General features: G+C 35.5%; 1 protein-coding gene across 2 annotated transcripts in view; it reads left to right on the top strand.

The window, feature by feature from the left end:
- Positions 1 to 24,184, top strand: part of ZCWPW2 (zinc finger CW-type and PWWP domain containing 2) — a 115,615-nt gene that overhangs the window by 53,968 nt on the left and 37,463 nt on the right. For both annotated transcript variants that reach the window (XM_050779503.1, XM_050779502.1), the window contains one exon: positions 20,058 to 20,175. In XM_050779503.1, the coding sequence (XP_050635460.1) occupies positions 20,058 to 20,175 (118 nt within the window). The remainder of the gene's footprint in view (positions 1 to 20,057; positions 20,176 to 24,184) is intronic.

The raw sequence follows: 24,184 nt of genomic DNA, 5'->3' as shown, positions 1-24,184 counted from the left end.
GCAGTGAGCTGAGATCCGGTCACTGCACTCCAGCCTGGGCGACAGCGCGAGACTCCGTCTCAAAAAAAAAAAAAAAAAAAAAAATACATATTCTTGGCCAGGCGCAGTGGCTCACGCCTGTAATCCCAGCACTTTGGGAGGCCGAAGCGGGTGATCACGAGGTCAGGAGATTGAGACCATCCTGGCTAACATGGTGAAACGCTGTCTCCACTAAAAATACAAAAAATTAGTCAGGCGTGGTGGCGGGCACCTATAGTCCCAGCTACTAGGGAGGCTGAGGCAGGAGAATGGTGTGAACCCGGGAGGTGGAGGTTGCAGTGAGCTGAGATCGCACCACTGCACTCCAGCCTGGGCAACAGAAGTCACTGTCCTTGGTAAATCTCAAGAATCACTGTATAGCAGATTATTTTCCCAAAAATATTTTCTGTGTGGTGCTGGAATTAACTAAAGAAGATATTTATGTGAATGTGCATTGCATTTATTGTGTTTACTCTATGGAATGTATGAAAGTATTTATGAAGCTGTGGTACTGAAGAAGCCAGGAAAATCTTGGACAGGATTGTGACATTAAACTCCCTTGTCCTTTTAAATATGTTTCTTCTTTTGGTGGTGCCTGATTTTCTCTCTGCTGTGACAGCCAGAGCCCTCTCACTTTCTCTTCTCAAAATCCGATTTCAGGTCTATCACACTATATAACTGGCATATTGGTGGTATAAAAATTGTTTTCTAAAAGGATGTCACTCCAGATAATGGACAAACCTAAAATATCAAATTGGGGCTTCTTTAAAAAATATTGCCACATGCAGCAGTTGTGTATTCCTTCCAGATAGGAAAAGAGCTTAGATATTCAAAATCTTTAGTAAATATATGTTAAAGTCTAGGTGAATACAAAGCTTATCTAGTACCTTGTGATTTTTCTGATTGGTTCATTGGAACCATTTTATCATAAACTGCTTGATTTCCTACCTCCCTACCCCTGCCTGCAATGTTGCAGGGAGTACCCAGTTAGGAATTTGACCTTCTGTCTTGATACTTTCAAATAATTTTAAGCCAAGTAATGGAATTACAGTATAAAGATTTGACTCCCAAATTTTCTTATTATTTTTCTCTGCCTAATTTCTTCTCTAGCGCCCATTGCATTCTTGGCATTATCTCTCAATCTGATGTAAGGGATCACACTAAACAGAGCTAGCCTTTTTTTTCTTTTTCTTTTTCTTTTTTTCTTTGTCAGCTTTAATAGTTTACACTTTCCAATGGCATGGGGAGTGGGATACACAAGTTGTTTTGATCTTAAAATTCTGCTGAGTTAAGGAAGCAAAATTACTATTTGTGTCTGTAGGAAACTTAAGCAGAGTAAGCAACAACTCAGTAATATTTTTTAAGCAATATTTGCTTCAAGTATTCAATAATTTGAATAAGCTGTCTAAATAATCCAGATTTGATTGTTTGAAGATCGTATGAACCTATGTTAAAGTGACAGGTAAGCAGGAAGGCAGATATTATTAGAAAGCCAAGGAGGCTAACTAAAGCTATGGCTTCTCTAATGCACATGGGTATAGTGTAGCATTCTTCTAGTTTGTATCAAAGGAACAGGAATGTTCTTACTGTCTGGATTACTGGTTGCTGTTGCAGAAATCCAATTTAAAGAAGACAAGATATCCTAGTGATTAAGTTTCTACTGAACTGCTTTAAGTGAAAACGATCTGCCCAACAGAGGAAAAGAGCTATAACTTTGGCACAATAGTAAATAGAATGATGCGTCAGTGCAATACATGGTTAGAATCAGTGAGCTACATTGCAACTTTGAATGTATAAATAGCAGCAATTGACAGAAATCTGTAGACAGATACTTTATAATAGGTGGTAGTGTTGGTTTTTAAACATTTGGTGGTGATGCAGTCCAAAGGATAATAATGTTTTATTTCTTTAGATTATGAGATCTATGACTTATATCCACATGTTGCTAAAGACAGATAAGAAATAATTTAAAGAAATGATCAATATTTGAAATCATATCAATGAATTTTTGAAGTTTGTAAGTATGTGTCATTCCAGTTTTCTAGATTTTAAATATATAAACATTGTGTATAAAAGATACATTTTCTAAATTGGAGGTGCTTATATTTGCAGTTAGCCTTAATATTGATATTTGAATTGATAATTTTAGATTATAGATGTTGTCATTGTACCTAGAGTATTGTTACAAGGTTCTCCCATTCCCCAGATTGGTCATACTGAGAACATTTGATTGAATTACTTTAAAATTATGTACCCTTTTTTTTATATAACATTATACTTGACATTAGACACATGTTTTTTTCAAGAAAAAAAATGCTACCAATACTAGAGGATAAATCACTGACCTATGAAATACTTTACCCAAAATGAAGTTTTATATTATTTTAGTATCACTGTAATACCAGGTGATCATTATGTTTGTAAAATTTTCTTTTTCCTTTGTAGAGGGTAATCACATAATTCAGGATTAAAAAATGTAGCAGCCTTTCGTTTTCATCTCCAGTTTCCTGACTGGGTTGTTTTTCATGCCACCTTGAACAAAATGTGTCTGTCTATACTACTCAATAAATATCTACTGAACTCCTATTATTTGAAATTCTTCTAGGTTCCAAAGTGAACAAAATAGACAAAATTGAATGCCCTCATAAAATTTAAATTAGTGGAATAAGACATGTAATAAAGAAATAAATAAGAAAAACAATATAGTATGTTAGTTATTTTTGAGTTCTATGTAGAAAAATCAGTGCAATAGGCAGAGTAAAGAAGTAGAATACCAAGGGGTGGGAAGGAAAGACTGTCACCTCCCTATCTATTCTAATATTCAAAGTCACATAGCTAGGACATTCTTCCCTACAATTAACCAAACACCACTGGTTAGTTGATAATAATTTTTGTCTCGATTGTATTTTTCTTTCTTTTACTGCAAAAAGTAGTCAGGCCCCTTACATTTTCGTATGTCAGGGGAGTTTTCTGTTGTGGATGGTCAAAAGCAGGGTTTGCTTGTTTTCCTGACCTGAGTTCCTTGAGAGTGGCAGGGCAGACTGGGAACACAGAGGCCAGGACCACTGCAAGGGAGACACAGGAACAGCAAGGCAGAGAAGCTAGTCTCTCACATTTAGAAGAGAACAAAAGTGTGTCAGTGCCCTGGGCATGTGGCAGTACCCTGAAGAAGAACAGCACCATGGTATACCCAGGGAAGTTGAACCCATGCTATCAAGAATCCTAGCCTCTGAAAAGATTCTTTTGTCAAGGTGTGGCAAAGAAGCTGTTGGTTGCCTAACTTCAAGGGACGTGAACAAAAATAATATTCATGTAACCATGATGGGCTGAAGAGCAGTGATCTGCCCTCATTTTTCAAGCACCTTTTAGGCACAATGCCTTTCCGATTTATGTGAACCTAGCGAATGTAAAAGGTGGCCCCAAAATAACAGAGATCCAATTTCTTATTATCTTGGTTGGATGAGCACTGTCACATTCAATTTGATTTTGCAAATACGAGGTAATATGACATTGCTTACACATTCAAGTTTGAAAAGTAAGATTTATCCTGCTATAACCCCAGGTTATTATTTATTACATCTTGATTAGTTCTTTTGTAGAGGAAAAAAGTCTTAAAATAGGAAGCAACAGAAGACATGAATTTCTGCCAGATTGCAAATTTCTCTCCACTGTCCTCACTGGTGGACAAACCCTTACGTATTTTTACCTTGATTTTTTTTAATCCACATTAGTATGTAGAAATAGCATAAACCTTGTTCAGTGAGTCAAAAGTTATTGAAAAGAGACATTCGATTTCTTCCTTAAGGAAATGGGAAAGGAAAAATGAGGTTAAGGCCTTCAGTTGGTCGATAATACCTGATTAAAACAAGATCACATAGAATAGTGGTTTACAAACTTCAGTTTTGGACACAGCTAGGGATTTTCTCAGACATAGAGCATTATCTTCTCTCTCTAGCCATATGTTTAGTCTCAAACCTCACTCTTGCTCCAAACATTTCCATGCTTATTCATTTATCAAAAATCATTTATTTATATTCATAAGTTTACATAAATTTTTAGTCTAAGTGTCTTTCTTCTCTTTCTGTAATTATTACTTCTTTTATCCTCCACTGAAAATGTAATAAAACTGATTGAGAAAACTCAAGTTCAAACTTGCCACAGTAATATAGACATATTAAGGATATAATATTCTCTCTCAGAATTATAAGGTTTACTGGAATGTGATGATCATGGTACCCACTCCTTCCTATAGTCTCATCTGGAGTTACTGGTATTAACCCTTGACTTTATAAGCTTTTAGGTTCTTGGAAGTTTTTACTACAGAGCTGCCTTGAAAATGTTTAAATTTAAATTTTAAATTAAAAAATTAAAATTTGTCTGTGTTTTGCTTTGGGTTGGGAGAGAACCTAATTTGAAAATTCTAAAATTATTAGATATATTCAGATTTTAGTGAAAGTCTTTAGAACCTCAAGCTAAGGAGAAAAATAATTATTTTTGCATCACAAAGTGAGGTACAAGAGTATGTATGCAGAATTTACAAGGAGGTGCCAAACTAGCTTGGCATCCCTTAAGTCAATTTTATAAAACGTTGGAGGTTGAACATACAGAAATTTTTTGGTGGTGGTTTATGCTTGTAGTCCTAGCTACTTGGGAGGCTGAGGTGGAATGATCCCTTGAACTCAGGAGTTCAAGGGTTCAGTGAGCTATGATCATGACACTGCAGTCCAGCCTGTTCAACAGAGCAAGACCCTGTGAAAGAAAGAAAGAAGAAAGGAGGGAGGGAGGGAAGGAGGGAGGGAGGGAGGGAGGGAGGGAGGGAGGGAGGGAGGGAGGGAAGGAAGGAAGGAAGGAAGGAAGGAAGGAAGGAAGGAAGGAAGGAAGGAAGGAAGGAAGGGAGCGAGGGAGGGAGGAAGGAAAGGAGAGAGAAAGGGAGGGAAAGAGAAGTAAAGAAAGGGAGGGAAAGAGAAGTAAAGAAGGGAAGGGAAAGAGAAGGAAAGGGAATGAAAAGAAATGAAAAGGAAAATTTTGGGGGAGGAAATTTTGGTACATTGTGGTATTTTCTCTATACCTCCTTCCTCCCTATCTTGGGAAAAAGAAGATGGTCATTTTTCTTTACCTCATGTGAAGTACAAGGGTGTTGTTTGTTTGTTTGTTTTATTTTGTTTTGTTTTGTTTTGTTTTATTTAATACCTGATGAATGTGTCTTAGAGCTTGAGCAATACAGTATATTGATATAAAACTTCTCCCTGAGAAATCTACACAGTGAAAACTGAAGACAGATGGCAGCACTGGGAATGGCCAGCGTTATTCCAGTTTTCAGGAGCAATGATGCAGACAAAATGGGAAGAGTCAGGGGTCAGTTTAAAAGAGTCTCCACCCAAAAGGGCTTCCTGCCTTCATGCAACCTAAGCAGAAAGAGGCAGAATATGATAATGAGATACAGGTTGAAAGCAACCAACTAAAAAAAAGACATTGCTCCTCTCGAGGAAGTTGTCAATCAGATGTTCCTAGTTGGGAGAGAAGACCCTCTAACAACCCACAAAACACACTGTAGTAAAAAAAAAAAAAAAAAAAATACTTCAAGCCCACAGAGCACCAATCCTAGATTGCCATAAGAGAAGATAAATAAATATATTTTCTGCAATTTCTCTTGTATTCTCCATATCTAACTCTTTCAGCCACAGAGGACTTAGAACATAGTGGGGGAGAAGAAGCAGCATAGATGGACAAGGAGAACCACTGGCAGCCTGAAGTGTACTGCTAGCTTGTAGGGCACAGGAGCTTTAACTTGAAATGAAGTTTGGAATTTTGTTTCTTACATGCTAGAGGACACTTTGGCTTTTTAATATTGGGGCACTAAAACTAATTGCAGGACATTTTATTATTTTAGTGTTATCAGAAACATCACAGGAATTTCTGTAGATTTTAGCCAAGGCTTAAGAAACATCCAGATTATAGTTGAAAAAGTTTTAATGGCAGTTGCTTTCTGCTTAAGCTTGAATCCTATTTTGAATAGTATTTGTCTTTGAGAATAATTATTTGTTAAATATGAACTTAATTATCTATTTGATTGCTGGTTAGAAAAGTAAATGTAAATGTTTCCATGCTTTCAAAAGATAATTTTTTAAATGTAGTTTTTACCTTAGTTTGACCTTATCTATAAAACAGGTTTCTTTCCTTTTCTAATTTGTTTCTAAAATATAATATAAATGTGTTCCAAACCAAATATTTGTCTCTTTACATACTATAGCATTTTAAGATGGAACTTAACCATAATGGTATTACTGTAGTTCATTCAAGCGTGATGTTCATTCATCTTTCACAAACTTTATCCAGTAATTAGTATATAGAATGAATCTATTATGTTTAGTGAGATGCTGAGTCTTAGCTTCTTGTCAATCCAGAAGCCTTTCAGTGGAAGACTCAAATTTAAAGATTATGATAATGTCTAAAAGAGCTAAGTTTATGAGAATGATTTCAAACAAACTTGTTTGTTAGCTTCTCAAAATAATGCAGTTAAATAAATGTGAATTACTTCAACATCTCACGAAAAGAACATAAACTCATTTTATATTTTTATTTTAATTAGAGAAAAAACTGGTTGTTCAGGTGGGAAATTTGAATTTTTAAAAGTAGATAGGACTGCTACTATTATGTAATATTATTCTGGTCTAATTGGCTAATATAATTAACCAAAGAAAGAATCAAAAGTACCCACACAAGAAAGGAAGCAGAAAAATTACATTATTAGTAGACAAGTGTATACCTGTAAAACCCATGGAACTCAAACAAACAAAAAAAACCTATGGTAAACAAAACTATTATAAACAATAGGAAAAAATGATTAAAAGCATAAGAAAATTCAGTGGTGTGTCAGGTCATAATCTTTCTTCCTTAAAGACACAAGCACACGTATGTTCATCACAGCATCATTCACAATAGCAAATAGATGGAATCAACCTAGATGCCCATCATTGGTAGTCTGGATAAAGAAAATGTGGTACATAGACACCACAGAATACTATGTAGCCATAAAAAGAACAAAATCATGTCATTTGTAGCAACATAGATAGAGTCAGAGGTCATACTCCTAAGAGAATCAATGCAGAAACAGAAAACCAAATACCGCATGTTCTCACTTCTAAGTGGAAGCTGAACATTGAGTACACATGGACACAAAGATAGGAACAGTAGACACCAGGGCCTACTTCAAGCAGTCTTCTAGTAGGATGGGAGGAGAGTGAAGACAGAAAAACTACCATTGGGTACTGTGCTCATTGCCTGGGTGATGAAATAATCTGTACACCAAACCCACATAACACACAATTTACCCATGTAATGGACCTGAACATGTGGCCCCTGAACCCAAAATAAAAGTTGGAAGGGAAAAAAAAAAAGAAGTAACCATTTTGAAAATATAAAGAGACTAAAATTCTCATTTATAATAGCAACAAAGCATAAATAATACACTGGTGTAAGCCTAAGAAGAAATGTGCAAGATCTGTGTGAATAAAACTTCAAAATGCTAAGAGACGGAAAATAAAGCCCGAGACTGGCTGTGATGGCTCGTGCCTGTAATCCCAGCACTTTGGGAGGCCAAGGCAGGCAGATCACCTAAGGTCAGAAGTTCAAGACCTGCCTGGTCAACATGGTGAAACCCTGTCTCTATTAAAAATATAAAAATTAGGCTGGGTATGGTGGCTCACGCTTGTAATCCCAGCACTTTGGGAGGCCGAGGCGGGTGGATCATGAGGTCAGGAGATCGAGACCATCCTGGCTAACATGGTGAAATAATGTCTCTGCTAAAAATACAAAAAATTAGCCGGGCATGGTGACTGGCATCTGTAGTCTCAGCTACTCTGGAGGCTGATACAGGAGAATAGCATGAACCCGGGAGCTGGAGCTTGTGGTGAGCCAAGATCGCGCCACTGCACTCCAGCCTGGGCAACAGAGCGAGACTCCATCTCAAAAATAAATAAGTAAATAAAATAAAATACAAATACAAAAATTAGCCAGGTGTGGTGGCACACACCTTTAGTCCCAGCTACTTGGAAGGCTCAGGCATGAAAATTGCTTGAACCCAGGAGGTGGAAGTTTCAGTGAGTTGAGATTGCACCACTGGACTCCAGCCTGGGTGACAGAGCAAGACTGTGTCTCAAAATAAAAATAAAACATGAGTAAATGGAAAGATATAATCCTCTTCTTGATGTGGAAGATTTAATATGGAAGGTGTCAGTTCTCCCTAAATTAATTTAAATGCCATCTCAATTAAAACAAACAAACAAGAACTTTGACAAAACAAACTAATTATAAATTTGTTAGAAGGTTAAACAAAAGAGAGAGGCCTATAAAATATGATAGATATAACAAGATGTCACTAGTTAAGGCAATATGATACTAATAGTGATTTGACAGATTAATAGAAATATATAGAAATTCCACAAATAAACTCAAAAGTACTTGAAATTATAGTTAATGGTTCAGGTTGTATTCAAATAAGAAAAGTTATATTGCTTAATAAATGGGATGGGTACAAATAGTAACCTGCGGGGAAAAAATGAAGTTGGAGCTATATATCATACTTATGTCCAAACTAGTTCTACAAGGAAGAAAGACTTAAATGAACAACAACAAAAAAAGAAAATACAAACGTACAAAAATACAAACTATAAACAGAGGAGAATATTTGTAGTACATAGAAGAAAGGGGTATTTTTAAAAAATATATAAAAATATGATTTTACAGTCAATAAGAAAAAGACCATTATACATACTAACACAGGACTTGAATAGTCATTCCATATAAAATAAAATATAAATGGCTTTTAAAAAACAATCACAACCTGCTGATTGTAGATCCCTAGGGCATTGAGAGAACATAGGCAGTAGCGAGGCAGTGGTTATAGTGGGCCTTGGGCGAGATCCAGTACTGTGCTGGCTTCAGATCAGAGTCAGTGCATTCCCAGTGGTGGAGGCCACAAGGGTGCGTGTGTCACATCATCCCCAGCCCCAGGTGACTCACAGAGAGCAATATTCTGTTTGTTTGTACGTAAGTCAGGGAAGAGAACAAGAGTCTCTGCCTGATATTCCAGAGAATTCTTCTAGATCTTATCCAACACTCTGTGAGTCCGTAAGAGCCATAGCATTACTGGGCTTACGGTGCTCCCTAATGCAGATACAGCTTAGATCACAACACTCAAGCTCTTTTAAATACCTGGAAAGCCTTCCCAAGAACAACAGGTGCAAACAAACCCATACTGTGAAGACTACAATGAATACCTAACTCTTTAATGCCCAGACACTGATGAACATGCACAAGCATCAAGACCATCCAGGAAAACATGACCTCATCAAACAAAGTAAATAAAGCAACAGGCACTAATCCTGAAGAGATATGTGACCTTTCAGACAGAATTCAAAATAGCTGTTTTGAGGAACTCAAAGAAATTCAAGATAACACAGAGAAGGAATTTTGAATTCTATCAGATTAATTGAAGAAAGAGATAGAAATAATTAAAAAGAATTAAGCAGAAATTCTGGGTTGAAAAAATGCAACTGGCATAATGAAGAATGCATCAGAGTCTCAATAGCAGAATTGATCAAGCAGAAGAAAGAATTAATGGGCTTGAAGACAGGCTATTTGAAAATACAAAGAAGAGACAAAAGAGAAAAAAAAAATAAAAGAATGAAGCACACCTACAAGATCTAGAAAACAGCCTCAAGAGGGCAAATCTAAGAGTTATTGGCCTTAAAGAGGAAGTAAAGAAAGAGATAGTGGTAGAAAGTTTATTTAAAGGGATAATAACAGAGAATTTCCCAAACACAGAGAAAGATATCAATATCCAAGTATAAGAAGATTATAGAATATCAAGCAGAATTAACACAAAGAAGACTACTTCAGGGCATTTAATAATCAAACTTCCAAAGTCAAGGATAAAGAAAGGATCCTAAAAGAAGCAAGTAAAAAGAAACAAATAACAAACAATGGTTCTCCAATATACCTGTCAGCAAACTTTTCAGTGGAAACCTTACAGGCCAGGAGAGAGTGGCATAACATATTTGAAGTGCTGAAGCAGAAAAACTTTTACCCTAGAATAGTGTATCTAGCAAAAATATCCTTCAAACATGCAGGAGAAATAAAGATTTTCCCAGACAAACAAAAGCGGAGAGATTTCCTCAACACCAGACCTGTCCTACAAGAAATGATAAAAAGAGTACTTCAATCAGAAAGAAAAGGATCTTACTGAGCAACACAACATCATCTGAAGATCCAAAACTCACTGGCAATAGAAAGTACACAGAAAAACTCAGAATATTATAACACGGTAACTGTGGTGTGTAAACTACTCTTCAGTAGAAAGAGTAAAAGATGAACCAATCAAAAATGGTAACTGCAACAACTTTTCAAGACATAGAGAGTACAATAAGATATAAATAGAAATAATAAAAAGTTAAAAAGAGGGAGGAAAGAGTTAAAGTTCAGAGTTATTATTAGTTTTCTTTTTACTTATTAGTTTGTTACATGTAACAACATGTAAGCAGTTGTTGTTATCAGCTTAAAATAATGGGTTATAATATTTACAAGCCTCATGGTAATCACAAATCAAAAAACATACAACAGATACACAAATTAAAAAGCAATAAACTAAATTATGCCACCAGGAAAAATAATCTTCATTAAGAGGAAGAGAAGAAGGAAGGAAAGAAGGAGGATTTGTAAAACAACCAGAAAACAAATAACAAAAGGAGTAAGTCCTTACTTATCAATAATAACATTGAATGTAAATAGACTAAACTCTCCAATCAAAAGACATAGAGTGGCTGAATGGATTTTAAAATAAGATCTAATATCCATTGCTTACAAGAAACATACTTCACGTATAAAGACACATGTACTCTGAAAATAAAAGATGGAAAAAGATATTCCATGCCAATGGAAACCACAAAAGAGCAGGAGTAGATACACTTAATACTAGACAGTATAGGTTTCAAGACAAAAACTATAAGAAGAGACAAAGAAGATTATTATATAATGATAAAGGAGTTCATTTATCAAGAGGATATAACAGTTGTAAATATATATGTGTGTATATATATGTGTGTGTATATATATGTGTTTATACATATATAAATATATATGTGTGTGTGTATATATATAAATGTGTGTGTGTGTGTGTATATATATATATGCATGCACTGGAGCACCCAGACATATAAAGCAAATATTATTAAAGCTAAAGAGATAGATAGATCCCAATACAATAATAGCTGGAGACTTCAACATCCCACTTGCAGCATTGGATAGATCTTCCAGACAGAAAATTAACAAGGAAACATCAGACTTAGTCTGCACTTTGGAACATATGGACCAAATAGACATTTACAGAATATTTCATCCTATGGCTGCAGAATACATATTCTTTTCCTTAGCACATGGATGATTCTCAAAGATAGACCATATGTTAGGTCACAAAACAAGTCTTAAAACATTCAAAAAATTGAATGTATGTCAAGTAACTTATCTTACTGCAATGGAATAAAACTAGAAATAAATAACAAGAAGAATTTTGGAAACTATACAAACACACGGAAATTAAACAGTATGCTCCTAAATAACCAGTGGTTCAATGCAGAAATTAAGAAGGAAATTTAGGCCGGGTACAGTGGCTCACGCCTATAATCCCGGCACTTTGGGAGGCCGAGACAGGCGGATCATGAAGTCAGGAGACCGAGACCACCCTGGCCAACGTGGTAAAACCCCATCTCTACTAAAAATACAAAAATTAGATGGGTGTGGTGGTGTATGCCTGTAATCCCAGCTTTTTGGGAGGCTTAGGCAGGAGAATTGCTTGAACCAGGGAGTCAGAGGTTGCAGTGACCCGAGATCGTGTCACAGCACTCTAGTCTGGCGACAGAGCGAGGTTCCGTCTCAAAAAAAAAAAAAAAAAAAAAAAAAAAGAAAGGAAATTTAAAAATTTATTGAAACAAATGATAATGGAAACATGACATACCAAAACCTATGAGATATAGTAAATGCATTACTAAAAGGGAAGTTTATAGCCATGAGTGCCTAAAGAAGAAAAGTTTCAAATAAATAACCTAATGATACATTATAAAGTACTAAAAAAGCAAGAACAAGCAAAACTCAAACTCAACTGATTTTCTTTTACTCAAATAAATAGAAGAAAAATATTGAAGATTAGAGATGAAATAAATGAAATAGAAACATAAAATACAAAAGATCAACAACACAAAAAAAATTTTTGAAAAGCTAAATAAAATTGACAAACATTTAGGCAGACTAACTATGAAAAAAAAAGATAAGACCCAATAAATAAGAGCTAAAAAGGAGACATTACAGTCAATACCACAGAACTTCAAAGGCTCATTAGTGGCTACCATGAGCAACTATATGCCAATACATTGGAAAATCTAGAAGAAATGGATAAATTTCTAGACCGTACAACTTACCAAGATTGCACTACAAAGAAATCCAAAACTTGAGCAGACCAATAACAAGTAACAAGATAAAAACTATAATAAAAAGTCTCCCAGCAAAGAAAAACCAAGAACCTGATGGCTTCACTGCTGAATTCTATGAAACATTTAAAGAATAACTAATACCAGTTCTACTGAAACTATTCCAAAAAATAGAAGTGGAGGGAATACTTCCAAACTCATTCTATGAGGCCAGTATTACTCTGGTACCAAAACCAGACAAACATATATCAAAAAAGAAAACTACAGGTCAATATCTCTGATGAATATTGATGCAAAAATCTTCAACCAAATACTAGCAAATATAACCAAACAACACACTAACAAGATGATTCATTATGATCAAGTGGGGTTTATCCCAGGGATGCAGGGTTGGTTCAACATACACAAATCAATCAATGTGGCATATCAACAGAATTAAGGACAAAAACCATATGATCATCTCAATTGATGCTAAAAAAAGAATTTGATAAAATTCAGCATCCTTTTATGATAAAAACCTCAGAAAACTGGGTATATAAGAAGCATACCTCAATATAATGAAAACCACAGACACACAGCTAGTATGTATCATACGGAATGGGGAAAAACTGAAAGCCTTTTTTAAAAATCTGGAACATGACAAGGATGCCCACTGTTATTCAACATAGTGCTAGCTAGCGCAATTAGACAAGAGAAGGATATAAAGGGCATCCAGATTGAAAAGGAAGAAGTCAAATTATCCTTGTTTGCAGGTGATATCATCTTATATTTGGAGAAACCTAAAGACTTCACCAAAAAGCTGTTAGAACTAATAATCAAATTCAGTAAAGTTGTAGGATACTAATCAACATACAAAAATCAGTGGGATATTTATATGCCCATAGTAAACAATGTGAAAAACAAATAAAAGAGTAATACTGTTTACATTAGCTGCATATAAAATAAAATACCTAGGAATTATCTCGACCAAAAAAGTGAAAATTTTCTGCAATGAAAACTGTAAAACAATGATGCAAGAAATTGAAGAGGACAGAAAAAAATGGAAACATATTTCATGTTTATGGATTGTAAGAATCAATATTGTTAAAATGTCCATACTACCCAAAGCAATCTACAGATTGAGTGCAATCCCTATGAAAATACCAATGACATCCTTCGCAGAAATAGAGAAAAAGAATCCTAATATTTATATGGAACCACAAAAGGCTCAGAATAGCCAAAGCTATCCTAAACAAAAGGAACAAAACTGAAGAAATCACATTACCTGACTTCAAATTATACTGTAGAGCTATAGTAACAAAAATGATACGGTAATGGCATGAAAGCAGACACAATCACCAGTGGAACAGAACAGAGAACCCAGAAATAAATCCATACATCTACAATGAGCTCATTTTTGACAAAGGTGCCAAGAACATACATTAGGAAAAGAACAGTCTACAATAAATGGTGCTGGGAAAACTGGATATCCATATGCAGTAGAAAAACTAGAACCCTATCTCTTACCATATATGAAAATCAAATCAAAATGGATTAAAGACTAAAATCTAAGACCTCAAACTATGAAACTACTACAAGCAAACTTTGGAGAAACTTACCAGGACATCAGTCTTGGCAAAGATCCCTTGAGTAATACTCCACAAGCACAGGCAACCAAAGCAAAAGTGGACAAGCGGGATAACATCAAGTTAAAAGCTTCTGCACAACAAAGGAAACAATCAACAAAGTGAAGAGACAACCCACAGAATGGGAATAAATATTTGCAAACTACCCATTCGACAAGGGACTAATAACCAGAATATATAAGAAGCTCAAACAGCTCTATAGGAAAAAAAAAAATCTAATAATCCAATATAAAAAATGGGCAAACGATTTGAATAGACATTTCTCAAAAGAAGACATACAAATGACAAACAGGCATATGAAAAGGTGCTCAACATCATTGATCACCAGAGAGGCAAATTAAAACTACAATGAGATATCATTTTACCCCAGATAAAATGGCTTATATCCAAAAGACAGGCAATAACAAATGCTGGTGAGGATGTGGAGAAAAGGGAATCCTTGTACAGTGTTGGTGGGAGTATAAATTAGTACAGCTACTACGGAGAATACTTTGGAAGTTCATCAAAAACTAAAAGTAGGCTGGGTACAGTGGCTCATGCCTGTAATCCCAGCACTCTGGGAGGCCAAGGTGGGTTTATCACTTGAGGTCAGGAGTTCAAGACCAGCCTGTCCAACTTGGCAAACCCGATCTCTACTAAAAATACAAATGTTGGCCAGGCGTGATGGTGCATGCCTGTAATCCCAGCTACTTGGGAGACTGAGGCAGGAGAATTGCTTGAACCCAGGAGGCAGAGGCTGCACTGGGCCGAAATCATGCCACTGCACTCCAGTCTGGGTGACAGAGTGACACTTTGTCACAAAAATAAATAAATGAATAAATAAATAGAGCTACTATATGATCCAACCATCCCACTTCTATGTATATACCCAAAAGAAAGGAAATCGGTTTATTGAAGAGGTAATCTGCACTCTAATGTTTATTGTAGCACTGTTCACAATAGCCAAGATTTGGATGCAACCTAAGGGTCTATCAGTATATGAATGGTTAAACAAAACATGGATCATGCCATGGAGTACTATTCAGCCATGAAAAAGAATGAGATCCAATCATTTGCAACAACATGGATGGAACTGGAGGTCATTACGTTAACTGAAATAAGCACAGAAAGATAAACTTTGCATTTTCTCACTTATTTGTAGAAGCTAAAAATTAGAAGAGTTGAACTCATGGATATCAAGAGTACAAGGCTGGTTAACGGGCTGGGAAGGGTAGTGGAGTGTCAGGGGGATGTGGAGATGGTTAATGAGTACAAAAAATAGAAAGAATGAACAAGACCTAGTATTTTCTAGCACAAAAGGGTGACAATAGTTAAAAATATTTAATTGTACATTTAAAAATTACTAAAGAGTATAACTGGATTGTTTGTAACACAAAAGATAAATGCTAGAGGTGTTAGCTATCACATTTATCCTGATCTGATTATTACACATTACATGCCTGTATCAAAATATCTTATGTAACCCATAAGTATATACACCTACTATGTACCTACGAAAATTAAAAATTAATAAAAAAAAAAAAGATTGGTCAAGATGTCAAAGCTTGGAACAGAAGTTCTGCAAAGTGTGGGGAAATATATTGAATATATTTCTTGTGGCACTGTAAACTTTGACCTCCTTATTCAAAAGTGATTTCACAGTAGCCTCCAAAATTTAAAATATACATACATTAAACCTGTAATTTTATGTCTTGGAACTTATCTTTCAGTATACTCTCAAATGGACAAAATGACATATGGACAAAATGTTTTTGTTTCAGCCTTGCTTCCAATAGCGTATTAGGAACAACCTAAGTGTCCATCACTTGAGCATTGTCAAATGCCTGCACATGCGCATTTGTGTATGTGTATATGTTTGTAATTCCTAAAGTTTATCTGCAGGTAAGTTTTCTGTCCTGAATTTTCATATCCAACTGCTACTTGACATCTCCACCTCGATGTCGTAATTATCTTCCTGTTGGGTATTGAGAAGTCTCGTGTCAGTATGTGGGGGTTCTTTTTTTTTTTTTTTTTTTTGAGATGGAATGTCGCTTTGTCTCCAGGCTGGAGTGCAGTGGCACCATCTCCGCTCACTGCAACCTCCGCCTCCCGGGTTCAAGCAATTTTGCTGCCTCAGCTTTCCGAGCAGCTGGGACTACAGGCACATGCCACACTGCCCGGCTTTTTTTTTTTCTTTCTTTTTCCTTTTTTTTTTTTTTTAGTAGAGGCGGGGTTTCACTATGTTGCCTAAGCAGGTCTCGAACTCCTGAGCTCAGGTAACCTGCCCAACTCTCAAACTCCCAACCTAGCCTCCCAAAGTGCTAGGATTACCCGCAGGAGCCACCGCGCCCGGCCCCGAACTCTTGATCTTTCTCCTAATCTTTCTTTATTGACAGCCTGCTTCATCTCAGTAGAGAGCAAATTCCATCCTTTTGCCCGCTGGGTTTGAAAGTCCTAGAGTAATCCTCCGTTTCTCCCAAAACCAATTTTCAAGTGGTCAGGAAGTGCTTTTTGCTCTATCATCAAATTATATCCAGAGCCCTAACACTTTTTATCACAGTAACTGTTACTGCCCTGGTCCACACTGCCATCATTTCTTGCATAAATTATTGCAATAGGCTCCTAATTGTCCTGCTTCTATACTTGCCTCTGTATAGCCTTTCCTCATCAAAGCAATCAGAATGATTTCTTTAAAAACAGGAATTCAAATCAAATATTAATTTTATGCTCAGAACTCTGCCATAGTGTCGATTTCACTCAAAGTAATAGCCAAAGACCCTACAATGGCTTGCAAAGGCCTTGATGATGTGGCCCTTGTTAATTTTCTGAAATCATTTCTTGTTACTCTCTTTCTTCATCATTAGACTCAGCTACCCTGGATTCTTTGATACTTCTTGAATATACATGTACTCTCCCACATTAGAGGATTTTTTCTCTACCTGGAGTATATTTTCCTTGGATATATATGTGGGTAACTTCCTGGCCTCCTTCAGGGAGATCATAGCCTAAATTCACCTTTTTGATGAGAGTTACCTTGACCACTCATTACCCACCCTGACTTTGCCTTACATTTTATTACAGAGCACTTATCACCTCTTATACTATAGCCTTATGTTTTATGCTTGTTATAAATTGTCTCTTCTCATGGGTTAGAATGTAAGCTTTGTCTGTTTTCTTCAATGATAGATCCTGAGAGTCTGGAATATGCTGTATCAATAAATTCAGCAATCTTCAAGAAAATTTTAAAAATCAATTATATATAACTATTCATAACATTAATTATATATTTATATAAGTTATAGAAATATATAATGTTATAATATATACATTGTACAATTATATAAATATATATCTCTGGAAGACTGTAAAAGCAACTAGTAACAGTAATTTTGGGAGAAGTAGTACCTGGGATGGGAAGGAAGGCACATTCCATATTGTGAGAATTTGCACCTTATCACTTCTTCAATTAAAAAAAAAGGAATTTAAAAATACAAAGCACAGTTGAGCCTAATTTGGAAATTAAAATTCTTCGTAAAATAGATCCTTAGTTTTTTGAGTTCCTTAGGAGGTTTTAATTTGTATTACCACTAGGTGGCACATGCCTACTGATAAGTTCAAAGATTCCCAGACACAAGTGTTAAACCTTTCAGTTCCCCTAAGTCTTCAAAGTTTATTTTAGCTATATGGCACTGATTTTTCTCAAGAATTTTCTTTAACTATTTTCTTATACTATTCCTGTAGGGCAGCAGTCTCCAACCTTTTTGGCACCAGGGACCGGTTTCATGGAAGACAATTTTTCCATAGACTAGGGGTCCGGAAGGGGAATGGTTTCGGGATGATTTAAGTGCATTACATTTATTGTGCACTTTATTTCTATTATTATTACGTTGTAATATATAATGAAATAGTTCTATAACTCACCATAATGTAGAATCAGTGAAAGCGCTGAGCTTGTTTTCCTCCATCTAGAGGGTCCCATCCGGAGGTGATGGGAGACAATGACAGATCCTCAGGTATTAGATTCTTATAAGGAGCACACAACCTAGATCTTTCCCACGTGCAGTTCACAATAGAGTTCATGTTCCTATGAGAATCTAATGCCGCAGCTGACCTGACAGGAGGTGGAGCTCAGGCAGTAATGCTTGTTCGTCCCCCGTTCCCCTCTTGCTGTGCTGCCCAGTTCCTAACCGATCACGGACTAGTACTGGTCTGACCCCTGCTTTAGGGAATATTATAGGAACTGTTCCTACACCATTGCTATATACAGAATAGTATGGGAACTGTTTTGTGCTATAAGCTTTATAGTGATTTTTCACTATAATTTCTAATTTAATTTTATAACATTTGACTTGCAGAAATGTCTTAAATCTGTGAAGGCTAGCTTAGACATTCTTAAAATAATTTAAAATTTCCAGTATTTAGTGAATTGTATCTGTCTCTTTTCATCTGTTTCCTATGAAATAACTTACTTAATAAATGAAATTCATAGATTATGTGTCCAAAAGTAAATTTTTGTTTGATCCTATTGTTTCATTGCTTTTATGTCAAGTTAATCTGTGCCCAGGACCAAATGCAATTTATCAGCCTCTTTCTGAATACTTTATGTAATATACCATGAGGTATAGGCAAATGGGTACTGCAGAGGATGCAAAGATGAAATGTTATTTATTGCCTCCATCTTCATGGACCTTTCATTTTATGGGTAGTGATGTCATGAACACAAATAACTATAATAGAAGTCAGAAAGTAGTAAATCAGTAAATAAAAGTATTATGTGTAGTGGGAGCACAGACTTGATATTAATTTAGGGACTCTAAGAGTATGGTGACATTTGAGAAGAGCTTTAAATATATAGTTTAATTCTCTGAACTAATTCAATATGGGTCTTATATAGATTTACACTTCTGTGAAAAAGGTGAATTATACATCTGAGAGAAAAATATAATCTTTATAGATAGGTGATAATTATAGGTTAATAAAATAAATAGCCATATTCCTTTGGCTGGTAAAGTATTTTGAATAAAATGAAAATGATGGCATGCATTTTATAAATATAACATTTAAAAACATTATACAGATCTTTTTTGCTAAGTTTTAAAATAACACTGAAAACATTGGACTAGGTCAATTTAATATTTATTTTTGACCCAGATTTTTTTTCATTTTGTTTTTCTTCTTAAAATATATTTTTGTAAACTAAATATGTGTTTAGAAAATGTACTGTATCCAAGTAAAATAATTTATCGAATTCTTATTATGCCATGAAACTATAATCTATTATTTTATTTCATACTCATGAAACCTTATGATGTATGTAGTGTTATCATTCATATTTTCTAGATAAAGAAACTAGGGCACAGAAAGTTTAAGAAACTTGTATGCATATGTTAATATCTGCTGTAACACTAAAACTAGATGTGAATGTAATTTCTTTTTATTTTATTTTATTTTATTTTATTTTTGAAACAGAGTCTTACTCTGTTACCCATACTGGAGTGCAATGGCACAATCTTGCATCACTGCAACATCTGCCTCCCAGGTTCAATCTATTCTCCTACCTCAGCCTCCCAAGTAGCTGGAATTAACAGTCATGAGCCACTGCACCCTGCCAAATTAATTTTCTTCTAATAAGAAACTTGCTTTTCAATTTGTACCACTTTAGTATAATTGCTATGTTGTTTAAAAAGAAATCAACATTATTCTTATTAAATCTATTAATATTAACTACTTTGTTATGTAGCGAACCAAACATCTGACCCTTTGACTATTAAATTGCAAAATTTTCACAATTTTGCTGAATTCTAAAATAATAATAAAATAATAATTAGATACCAAAGTCTAAGAAATATACTATACAATGCTCCAAATTAGATTTTGTTCCAGCTTAATCAGTGGATTTTAAAACAAAGTTATATATTTAAAAAAGAATTTTATTCTTTTTTCTGTATTTATATAGCCAGAAAAATGTAAGAATAAAAAGAAGTGGTATAAAAGTGCACTTCAAGAAGCATATCTACTCTATGGATATTCTCATGAACAAAGACTGGAAATGTGCTGCCTATCAAAACAACAAGGTATATCAATATTTTTTCTTTATTACTCCAAAATAAGGATTTATCCAAATGCATGTTTTCCAAAATATGTTTGCTTATTCAAAAATCTGTCTCTTTCTGTTCACAGAGAAATAGTATGTCATTGTTTATTGGAAAATTATTTTTATATAAATGAATAGCATATATTTTGTCCCCTAAAACAATTTTCAGTGACTAAGCATACACTCTATTTAAATGCAGGAGTTCTTGTGAGCACTTTTGTTATCTTCTTTACTCTTAGACTATCTACAGATCCCCTTGTGTATTTCAAATGCATATATTTCACAATGGGAACCATAGCTTTAAATATATTCCTGGCATTAAAATTTCACTTGGATATGCTGTATTATTACAGAACAAAGTATTTTCAAAATGTTGCATTTTAAAATAAGTTCAGGGCAGGAATAGAAGATAAACTTCAACTTTCAAAAAAAATAGGTGAAAAATTGTGATAATATTTCAGGTTATTTTCACAGAAAGTTTTATTGAATTCTCAATACTATGGTGTATAGTTAGCTTTTTAAATGAAACCATTTGAAAGATTATAGTAGGTTTGATTTTTTTGTATATATTTAACTTTTAAGTTCAGGGGTACATGTGCAGGCTTGTTATATAGGTAAATTTGTGTCGTGGGAATGTGTTATAAAGATATTTCATGGCCGGGCGCGGTGGCTCAAGCCTGTAGTCCCAGCACTTTGGGAGGCCGAGACGGGCGGATCACGAGGTCAGGAGATCGAGACCATCCTGGCTAACACGGTGAAACCCCGTCTCTACTAAAAAAATACAAAAAACTAGCCGGGCGCGGTGGCAGGCGCCTGTAGTCCCAACTGCTCGGGAGGCTGAGACAGGAGAACGGCGTAAACCCGGGAGGCGGAGCTTGCAGTGAGCTGAGATCCGGCCACTGCACTCCAGCCTGGGCGGTAGAGCAAGATTCCGTCTCAAAAAAAAAAAAAAAAAAAAAAAGATATTTCATAACCCAGGTATTAAGCCTAGTACACATTAGTTATTTTTCTTGATCCTTTTCCTCCTCCCACCTTCCACCCTCTGATAAACCCCAGTGTGTGTTCTTCTCTAGGTGCCAATTTATTCTTATCAATTAGCTCCCACTTATAGGTGAGAACATGCAGTATTTGGTTTTGTTCCTGGATTAGTTTGCTAAGGCTAATGGCATCCAGCTCCTTCCATGTCCCTGCAAAGGACTGATCTCATTCTTTTCTATGGCTGCATAGTATTCCATGGTGTACAGGTACCATATTTTCTTTATTGCAGTGTACAGGTACCACGTTTTCTTTACCACATTTTCTTTATCCACATTTTCTTTATACCATTGATGGGCATTTAGTTTGAGTCATTGTCTTTGCTATTGTGAATAGTGTTGAACACACGTGTGCAAGTGTCTTTATAATAGAATGATTTATATTCCTTTGGGTATATACTCAGTAATGAGATTGCTGGATTGAGTGGTATTTCTGCCCCTAGGTCTTTGAGCAATCACCACACTGTCTTCCACAATGGTTGAACTAATTTACACCCCCACCAACAGTGTATAAGTGTTCCTTTTTCTCCTCAACCTCACCACCATCTGTTATTTTTTGACTTTTTAATAGTAGCCATTCTGACTAGTGTGAGATGGTATCTCGTGATTTTGATTTACATTTCTCTAATGATCAGTGATGTTGAACGTTTTTTCTTATGTAGGTTGGCCACATGTATGTCTTCTTTTTAAATTGTTAGTTTGTGTCCTTTGCCCACTTTTTAAATTTTTTTTTTTTTTTTTTTTTTTTTTTTTTTGTGAACTTGTTTAAGTTCCCTATAGATGGTGGGTATTAGACCTTTGTCAGATGCATAGATTGCAAAAATTTTCTTCCATTCAGTAAGTTCTCTGCTCACTCTGTTGATAGTTTCTATTACTGCACTCTTTAGTTTAATTAGATCCCATTTGTAAATTTTTGCTGTGTTCCAGTTGCTTTTGGTGTCTTCATTGTGAAATCTTTGCCCATGCCTATGTCCTGAATGGTATTGCCTAGGTTGTCTTCCAGGGTTTTTATAGTTTTGGGTTTTACATTTAAGTCTTTAATCCATCTTGAGTTAATTTTTGTATATGGTATAAGGAAGTGGGGCAGGGTCCAGTTTCAATTTTCTGCATATGGCTAGCCAGTTCTCCCAGCACCGTTTATAGGGAATCCTTTCCTCATTTTTTTTTTTTTTTTTTTTTTTTTTTAGACAGAGTCTTGCCCTGTTGCCCAGGCTGGAGTGCAATGGTGTGATCTCGGCTCACTGCAAGCTCCACCTCCTGGGTTCAAGTGATTCTCCTGCCTCAGCCTCCCGAGTAGTTGGGATTACAGGCACATGCCACCATGTCCGGCCAATTTTTTGTATCTTTCGTAGAGATGGGGTTTCACCATGTCGGCCAGGCTGGTCTTGAACTTCCCATTGCTTGTTTTTGTCAGGTTTGTTGAAGATCAGATAGTTGTAGGCATGTGGCCTTATTTCTGAGTTCTTTATTCTGTTCCATTGATCTATGGATATGACACATTTTTAACTCTAAAAAGATGATTGCCACATAAAATGATAACATTTATTTATTTATTTATTTATTTAGATGGAGTCTCACTCTGTCGCCCAGGCTGGAGTGCAGGGACGCGATCTTGGCTCACCACAAGCTCCGCCTCCTAGGTTCTAGCAAGTCTTCTGCCTCACCCTCCCGAGTAGCTGGGATTACAGATGCCCGCCACCACGCCCAGCTAATTTTTGTATTTTCAGTAGAGACAAGGTTTCACCATATTGGCCAGGCTGGTCTTGAACTCCTGAACTCAGGTGATCCATCTGCCTTGGCCTCCCAAAGTGCTGGCATCACAGGCATGAGATAGTTTTTATTAAACTTAAATATGTTTAAATTGCTTTCTGCTTAGTGATTATAATCATTTAATATTTTATAAGCCCCATTTTGTCTTTATTACTTTAAGTTCTAAACAGATTACTCTATGGATAGAAGGATCCGGACTTTGATGCTGACTGGATTTTAAAGTAGCAATGATTTTTTTTTTCTCCTTTGGAAAACTTTGATTTATATTTACAAAAAAATGTATATGTGAAAAGATTTTATTTGAGAAAAAATTTAAATTTCAACCCAGCCACCTAAGTTTAGGATTTAAAGCAAATAAGTATGTTTGAAAAGAGTGGAAAAAGAATGACAAATACACTACTCAGGTTTACTCTGAGACCATGAGAAGAGACATTTATTACTACAAATGCAATTTTATTCCTGTGCTGAAAATATAATGTCTCTGTTTATTAGCAATAAAGGTTGAACTCACTGTATTGTCACAAATACAATTTTATGCCTTGCACAGACTATACATTTCTGTTATTTAATCACAAAAGCCTTTTAGACATTTAATTTTTTGAACATTAATAACTTTAAGTAATATAGTCATTTACTTTTAAAACTTATATTTATTTCTCACGAGGAGTAGACTTGCACTCTCAATTAGCAGTGGGTCCTTTGACATTCTTGCCTGTCCAGAGACTCTGAAGAAGGATTATTTCTGATTGGTTTTGCAGCAATAGCTCATTTTCTTGCTGAAAGTCTGATTATTTTTACATGCAGAGTTTTATGTAATTCAGCCTGATTCTTGAGAGCCATATGCCTAACAGCTTTCATTTTGTCTCTTAAGTAGCCAAAATGGAGGGGCATGAACTTTCAGGACTTCAGAATTCTAGGAGTTCAGTCTTTGCAGTAACAGGCTCACAATTCACTATTCACTATCTCCAAAATAGTCATGTAATCCTTGTGTCTGCTTCGCATCCAGTGCAGATGCTGGTAAAGTATTCAACTTCTTTCTATATTCAAAAGTAGTTTTGAGAGATAAGTAGCCACCGTTTAGATATTTCACCAAAGATGAATAACTTAGCAGCAATCCACTTTGTAACCCAGCAACTTGAAAAGTTTCTTCACCTAACAATTTATTTTTCCAACCTAGAAACAAAT

Source organism: Macaca thibetana, chromosome 2 (genome assembly GCF_024542745.1).
Source record: "Macaca thibetana thibetana isolate TM-01 chromosome 2, ASM2454274v1, whole genome shotgun sequence".
Taxonomy (NCBI): domain Eukaryota; kingdom Metazoa; phylum Chordata; class Mammalia; order Primates; family Cercopithecidae; genus Macaca; species Macaca thibetana.
This window is presented reverse-complemented; position numbering and strand designations above follow the sequence as displayed.